Source organism: Pteropus alecto, unplaced genomic scaffold (assembly GCF_000325575.1).
Source record: "Pteropus alecto unplaced genomic scaffold, ASM32557v1 scaffold16, whole genome shotgun sequence".
Classification (NCBI taxonomy): Eukaryota; Metazoa; Chordata; class Mammalia; order Chiroptera; family Pteropodidae; genus Pteropus; species Pteropus alecto.
In genome coordinates this window covers 6,701,657-6,710,071 of record NW_006438867.1, presented here as the reverse complement: position 1 = coordinate 6,710,071, position 8,415 = coordinate 6,701,657, and the positions used below count along the sequence as shown (strand labels likewise).

General features: G+C 44.4%; 1 protein-coding gene and 1 pseudogene across 1 annotated transcript in view; one reads left to right on the top strand and one right to left on the bottom strand.

The window, feature by feature from the left end:
- The window catches only part of SPATA13 (spermatogenesis associated 13), a 295,901-nt gene that overhangs the window by 228,467 nt on the left and 59,019 nt on the right, over positions 1 to 8,415 (top strand). The window contains exon 4 of the mRNA XM_025049512.1: positions 7 to 526. Coding sequence (XP_024905280.1) covers positions 7 to 526 — 520 coding nt within the window. The remainder of the gene's footprint in view (positions 1 to 6; positions 527 to 8,415) is intronic.
- Positions 2,462 to 2,580, bottom strand: LOC112482980 (annotated as a pseudogene).

Below are 8,415 nucleotides of genomic sequence, written 5' to 3'. Positions count from 1 at the left end.
CCGCAGCCTGCTGCACGACGACTACTCGCGCCGCGTGTCCAGCAGCACCGAGCTGGAGCGCAGGAGGTGCGCCGCGGCCCCGGGCTTCAGCCCAGAGCGTCCTCGGCTACCCCACTTGGACGCGGAGACAGCCGTGTGTCCTCTCGAAGCCCAGAACGTCGATCCTTGCGAGGCTGGCAGCTCGTCCCCGAGTCCGTTTGCCCAGGAAGGGTCGAGCAAAGACTCCCACGAAGCCAAAGCCGGCAGCCAGTTTACATTCGAACCCGAGCAGCCGCTCACCCCCCTAAGGCCCACCACACCCAAGCCCCCTAGTCCTCAGAGCCCGGGCGCTGGAAATGCCAAGTGTCCCAGCAATCTCAGCGCGCTGTCCCTGAGTTCAGTGGACAGCGACGAAAGGGCGGAAGGTCCTGTGTCCTTCCAGGATTCGGTGCAAGCCACATGTGACAGAAGCAGTAAGGACAGCATTGTCGGCAGCCACCCTCAGCTGAGTCCCAGTGGGGCCTCGGGTCCAGAAGAAAAGGAGGAGGTAAGGGCAGGGCAGGGACCTCTTGTAGGTGACCTGCTGTGGGAGGCGCTTGTGACAGTGCCACCATTCACCCCATCTAGAGATTGCCCATATGCACCGGTGTTTTCCTTGGCGTTTGCGCTTTTTCCTTTACCCACCGCCATGGTCGGGGGAGGTGCTGATTGTGTTGCCATCCCAATTATTCTTGTCAAGTTGCCGTTTACCAAATTCAAAGGTATTTTATCTCTTTTGCAACGAATTGCTAATGTAGGACACTCCTTGAGATGGCACTTACCACACCATCTATTCAAGAGATATTTATCGAGCACCAACCACATGCTAGATTGGGAAGTGGACCAGTGATTGGGGGGTGGGGGAGTCAAAAAGAAAAAGACCTGTCATCCACTCCAGACGGCTAATAAGGGCTCTCTTTGATTTTGAATTTTTTTCTTACTCAGATTTCTTCTCTTTTTGTTTTAAACTCTTTATCCTTTTCAGCCGAGTACATATAAATGAGATACTTTGTGTTAAGAGACAGGTACATGTTCTAAGTCTGTTTTTCCCCGCTAGGAATGAATTAGAAACTTGCAGTTTAATACCTGTCAACCCCTGAGTGATGATGGTTCAAAGAAAATTTTATGATGTTATTGTACTTATTTTTAGAGTAGAACATAAGCATCTCATGGATTGAATAAACCAATAACTGTCAAAGCCACAAGAGCAATGTTCTTTTCATGTCCTGTCAAGCATCCAGACAACTTTACCTTACTCTGTAATTTTCGCTTAATAAATGCACTCAGTGATATTGCCTTACAAAGCTGAAAGATTCATCCATGTGTACACATTGCAAATTATTCTTCACACACATTCCTAGACTAGTTTACAGGTATAAATTGCTTGCCATAGACAATAATTCCTTAGCAACTGTTCCTTCCCATTGATCCCTGGCTAGGACTTCAGTTTTGGCTTAATGCTGCAGAAAACTCAGGAGCCAGGGTAGCCTCTGGACTGTCCATATTTGACCTTTGCTTTACAGAGACTTAGAAATCAAAGCCCCTGGCAGATGGCTTTCAGCAGATCTAAATCAGCTTGAGGGCTCCCTGGGCAGCCAGAGAAGTAAGTCGGCCTCGCTTTTTTGTGGATCTAGGTTTGCCGGAGACCTTGGGCCAGCGTGTTTTCCAGAGGTCTTGTGTATGAGCGCCATTTGCTTTTTTGCATATTCCACAGACTGCTTGTGGAACAGTTGTGGGGACACAGAACCAGTTGCCAGCCTTGGGAAGGAGTCCGGTTCTGCTCGCTCTGCTTTATATAATTGGCCAAGGCCTGAACCAGTCTGGGCTTCACGCTTCCTGGTTGATGAGACAAAGCACAGTTCCTTCCACCAGACACCCCAACTTCACACTGATAGTTAGATTTGCATAGGTCTAGAGGGTTCTTTATGTTAAAGGAGGGGATTTTATTTTCTGCTTAACATTTTTAATAATTATTAAAATATTTTATTTCTGAGAGCTTCTTAAGTGAATATATGCAAGGGTTAGTTTCTAACTTAGTTTTCCCAGAGTGATTTTGACCATTATATGGTTTTACATGTATATTTGCTATTCTTAGTTATATATAATTTAATTTCTACCCACAAGGGGTCACCAAAGATACAGAAAGCAGGACATAAGTTATTAAAAGTGTACACATGTTGACAATTCTATAGATTTGCCTCAAGACGATCATCACATTTTTAAGTTTCGTCTATTTCCTCAAAATTCTTTTATAGCACATCAAGCTTCCTCTTATACTTTTAAAGTACGTGTCGAAAGAGAAACATAATGTTGGTTTTGCCCAATTTTCATTTTATTTATTTATTTTGTTTGTTTGTTTTTTAGGCGAGGCAACTCTTGGTTGACCTCACAGATTACAAGGACCTTGTCAGCTTACAGTCCCTTATTTTTAATAATTTTTTTACACCTACAGCACCTGGTCTTCCGAGGTGATCTCCCATCCAAGTACTCACCAGGCCCGACCCTGCTTAGCTTCCGAGATCATACAGGATCAGGCTTGTTCAGGGTAGCATGACCGTAGACCCAATTTTCATTTTATATATTGGTAATCTTCAGTGTTATTTGCAGACAAGTGTTTGTAAATATAACCTGAAACCTTTTATTTTGACGTTGAGAAACAAAATACAAACAAAATGAAACAAACAAAACTAACCCAAAAAACACTTTGCAAAATGCAAGAATTCCAACCTTCATGGGTTGAAAGCAGTTTTATCTTTTAGAGCATAACCCAAAATTAAATTTCAGTCTTCACTATATGTTAAGGTACAATGTGTTATTTTTTATTTAATTCATTGATAATACGGTTCAACTTTCATGTTTAAAACTAGTTTAAGCTGTGGTTATTGTTGAATACAAAATGGTTGAAATCTGTATATTATGATATTTAAAATAAATATAATACAGTTTTCAACAAGGGGGGATATTTTTTATTTAGAATAATTTATTTGTAACATACCATTCTAAACATCACCATAAAAATAATTTTTTAAAAACAAAGCAGTTTAGTAAGATTTTATATTACTGTGAAAAAGAGTTGGGGAAACATCAAGCTACCTTCATTAATAAAGCATTGTAGAAAAATCTCCTTGCTGACATTATACTCCTGCCACCTAGTGGTAAACTTTGTTCCAAGAACAATGATCTGTTGACTGAGTCCCTAAAATTGTTGCACACCTGAGAAATGCAGTGTAGCATCTGTACTTGTTATGTTATAAAGGTACAGGCACAGAAATCTCGAGTGTTATTGATCGTTTTCCTATCAAGTCTTTCTGTAACTCCTTTGACTGAATGAGGTCCCCAGTAAAGGGACCCCATCCTTAGTTATAGTATAGGTTCAGTAGTTTGTGGTAGCGTTGAAATGTGTCGTATACAAAGCTCTTTTAAATGATGAGAATTCATTGCAACATCTTCACAGGGAGCTTCAGTCTTCTGGTAAATGTTTCTGGTTTAGTTGAGATCCTGGCTCTGCCATTCAAAGGATACCTAACATTAGGCAAACTGCTGAACTTCCGTTGGCCTTGGTCTTCTCAAGGGTAGGATGTGGAACACAGTCATCTGTCTTGGCAGTTTGTACGAACCAAGGAAATCGTGCACGTTGGACACTTGGCCCAGTGTTTAACACTGGCCATCACTCCGTGATGCTCACTATCCGTTTAGATGATTTTCCATCCCATGTTGACCTGACTTCTTAAGACATGGACCAGTTAAAGTCAGGTTTCTTTTTTTCCCAAAACTGGTTTTTGACACGCCACTGTCTTGTAGCCTTACGGAGGATTGTGAAGTTCTTCAATTAGTTTGACTTCTCATTAATTTTTTAAAATGCACGAGAATTAGGTTTTAGCATAACGTAACATTTAGATGTTATTTCAGTAATACAGCAAACCAAATTTATTGAGTACCTCCCAGGTGTAAGCCAGTCAGTTAGGTGTAGCTCTGTGAGGAAGAGTAAGTGCTGTCAGGGAGATTATAAATGAGCTAAGGCGTGTCTGAATCATAGCAGAGCTGTGCAGGACGGATTAAATCCCACAGAAGGGGTAAAACCATATGCTGTGGGATTTCTGAAGCGTTGTAGTTTTTACAGGTGTACCAAATCAAGGAAAGCTTAGTGAGAGTGAGTGAATCTGATTGGAAGAAGCTGACATTCTGCAGGTAGTTATGAGAGGAAGGTGGGGCATTTCAGTGGTCAGACACACAGAGATCTTGTGTGATTTGAGAGAACAGGAAATAATATAATTTGGTTTGGTGTAGGAGAATGATCCAAGTTGAGATGAAATCATTAAGCCCAGATCATGGAAGCTCTGCAATTCTGGGTAAAGAATCTGTACATCAGTTGGTAAGCATGGGGGAGTCGAGGATGTTTTTGAGAAGAAAAGAGCCAGGCTCAGAGCTGTGTTTTGGAGAAGTTAACCTATCATTGGTAAAGAAGAGAATGGGCAAGAAAGGCGAGCGGAGGGACAGTCTCAGGAATTTCCAGCCCACGAGAGCTCAGAGGTAATGAGGCTGTGACATAGAGTGCGTAAGGCGGGTACAGGAGCGGATGAAACAACACGTGGGAAACAGTAACGTACCTCGTCATTCATTTCTGACCTAGTTGCTATATGCTAGAAGTAGGGAAAAGAGAGAGTTTTTAAAAAGCTATTCTTATTATTGTGGGTTCACAGTCTCATTGGTAGATTGTATGCGGATAATTATGATATCGGGTGACATGTTTCCAATGAGGAATGCACAAAGTAGCACAGCCGCTCCAAAGACAGAATGACTAACTGGGTGAAGAGTGGCATCATGGGGACGGACAGTTGAGTGTGGTCTCTAAGGTTAGGCTGGGGGATACAGGGGGCGCCGTTGAGCAGCAACGGGGTCTTCAGGAGCCTGGGGGAGCAGGCGGTGCTGCAGACCGGGAGACAGTCAGCCAGAGGATTATCGAAGCTTCATTTTCCACCCCTGCAAACCGGAGGAGTAAGACACTTGCCTTCGCATGAGGTAGTTGTGAAGATTAAATGAGGTGATGCACGTAGAGTACCTAGCACCAAGCTTTGCAGAGAAGACGTGTTCACAACGAGGCTAATATCTTGTGCTAAGGAAACTGCGAGTTGCTCACCATAACTTTTGTACCAGGTGGCTGGGTGGAGACGTGGGAGATAAGATTGGTGAGCTAGGTCTGTACACAATTAGGAAGGTCCGTCCTTGGACCTGCGGAGTTCGGACCTTACCGTGCAGGCAGTAGGAAGCCAGAGAGGTGTTTAACCAGGGATCACGGGGGACCAGCCATGCAGAGAGGATCTGGATGGAGGTGGCCCCGGACTAGACTACTCAACGGTCTGGTCCAGGGGCGCTGAAATCTGTACTAAGGCCATGGCAAAGGAGAGAAGGGGATGATTCCAAAATGATTTCACAGCGTATATTTTAATTAGCGTTTGAATGTTCTGTGGGAGAGAGAAGTCACAGGTGATGGGATGATCGGGAGGATACTGCTGTGTTGGGATTAATAATCAAACAAGCCACAAAAACAATGGGCTAGAGCTAACTACAGGTTTTTATCCCAGCCTTTCCACTAGCATGATGGCACCTCGTGCTTAAATAAATCCCGTTTTTTCCCCCCGAGCCTCACTTTATTTAAACACTCAAGTATTTCAGGATTTTATAATTTTATTCCTCAGGGATTAGTAGCTTCAAAATCATTAGAAGCCATCGTACTACACAGTCTTTTAAAGTTAAAATGACTTGAGTGCTTGACTGGAAGACTTCTATAGAACATGAGTCCCCAACCCTCAGGCCATGCACCGGTACCAGTCTGTGGCCTGTTAGGAACCAGGTCACACAGCAGGAGGTGAGCAGGTGAGAAACCAGAAAAGCTTCATCTGTATTTGCAGCCACTCCCCAGCGCTAGCATCACCGCCTCAGCTCCGCCTCAGATCATCTGGCGTTAGATTCTCATAGGAGCACTGGTCCCTGGGCCAAAAAAGATTGGGGACCGGTGCTGTAAAATACAAATTGTTATTACCACATGGGGTGTTGTCGTCACACATGGAGTTTGACTTGCCCTGGTGGCTCTCACAGTGTCTTCCAGTCTCTGTAGGTGTGATTTTAGCTTGCCCACGACTCCACTGGCGCTCACCCCAGGCTCAGGAAGACAAAGACAGGGACTTTTGTGGCCCCACAAGATACAGTGTCAGCAAAATAAAGCCTCCCTCCAGCTTCGAGTGCTGGAATAGTCCGGTAGTGAGCAGGGGCTGGATTCAGGCCTGCCTTCCATGAGAATAACGAATCGTGGAGTTTTATGGTGATGACGGCTACTCTGTACATAATGAGAGCTCCAAGGTGCTGGTTATGGTGTGGTTAATCAGAGATATAGACACATTACATGATTTGACTCCCTGTGGGTTTCTTAGACATGGCTCAAATAGCTAGCTGGGAGATTCAAACAATTGTTCTGGAGACTCGAAGCGACCCACAACTATTTCTCAGGGCCTTCCTGGAACCAGGGAGACAGGATTGCATATGCAGAAGTAGATGTAGCAACCGTGGGGAGTCTGTCCAAGATTTTTTTAGGAGTTTTATTGAGGTATAACTTGCATAACATAAAATTCACCAGTTAAGTATACAGTTCGGTGATTTTTGAAGTAGGGCTGCCTGAGTTCAAATCCTGGTTTCAGCCCTTACGAAAGATACTTGACCTACTTAAGCCTCAGTTTCTTTAAAAATAGAGTTAATAGTACCTACCAGGATTAAATAAAATAATACATGTAAGATACTTACAGTGCCCAGAACATAATAAATTCCATAAATTTTAGCTTTTATCATGATAGTAATCATCATTATCATTGAAATTGCTGCGTTTGGTCAGATACTCCAGTATAGACCAGGTGAACTTTGTGCATCACCTCCAGCCAGAATTTCTTGAAGTTCAGAATGAAGACCACCCAAGATGCAAGCTAGAGGTGCAGATTCCTGAACCCCACCTGGAGCTTGTGAGTCCGAGTCACTAGGGTGGAGGCTGAGGAAGCTGGACTTTGAACACGCTGCCCAGGGATGTTCTCTTTGCCATACAGAAGCCTGAGACCGCTGTCCAGGCTGGTTCCCCATTGTCCTTGGTACAGGCAGACCTCATTCTATTCCGCTCCTTTTTGTTGTGTTTCACAGATGTTGCGTTTTTTACAAATTGAAAGCAAGGCCCCCCACCGGCAAAAAGGTGACGATCGCTTTACTGCGGTGGTCTGGGGGCGAACCTGCAGTGTCTCCGAGGTCTGCTGTGTTGAGTGGCCTGCGTCGTAGGGCTGGCCGTTTCTCTTCCAGCTCTAATCCCATTGACTCTTGATTTCAGAAAGAGTGGCCTTCCTGAAGAAGTTAAAGACAGCTTGTGATCCTGTTGTTTTCTTTGAACTCTGTTGTCAGTTGGGTATGAATTTCTACAGAAGTCAAACGAAATTCTCTTTGGCCAAAAAGTGAATTTAAGACTTTTCAAGCACACAGCGGTGGAATACAGCATTTGGTCTGATATACGTAGAGGAGGTTCTAGCCACGATCCACTGCTGGGAACTGGAATTCCACCAGCTCATTTGGGGACGCTAAGGATGTGATTGTCTCTTAAAGTGTCAGTAGGAATCTCTCACATTTATAGGATGCTTTTCCAGCCGATATAGATCCTTCATCCCACACTGTTGCATTTGATTCTCATAGCCACCCAGTTATGTAGGTCAGCAGTTTTGGATTTGTTTTAAAAAGTGCGTAAACTGGTGAGTGGCAGAGCTGGGCCTAGCACTGGGTCTCAAAATGGGGAAGAAGTCCCAGAAACAGCATCTGCTTGGGACTTAGCATGCAGACTTCAGTTCTAACCATTTGCTGATTTCCTGATCCTTGATGGAGTCTCTTAACGTTCTTAATCTGCAAAATGGAATTAAAAGTAACTAATGCACAGGGCTTTAAATTTAGTGACATGACGTCATTGGTAAAGGCCATCCATATTTTAAATGCTGGCCTGATGGCGTCTTGCTGCATCTTCATTCCATTCCCCCTTCGACTCCTTGTCAGGCACCTTTCCGCTGGGGCCACTTCCTGCCCCAGTTGGTCCCCACTCAGATCGGAGCCCATAGGTGGGCGTCTGGCTGGGTGGGAAAGGCGAGGCAGCCCAACTGCAAAGCCTCAGTCCCGTTTCTGGCAGCTTCTTTTGGTGGTTCACATGATGGCACAGGAAACAGCCACCTGGACAGGAGCAGTGGTGTGACGCCAGGGCCGTTTCTAGCAGGTCAGTGCCACCGGTGGGGAGGCAGAGGCACCCTAAGTACAGTTGGTGACTAAAGTATTTCAGTTCCAGTCTCTAATGTACAATATAAATTTTTGATATATTTACTTAAAGCAAGT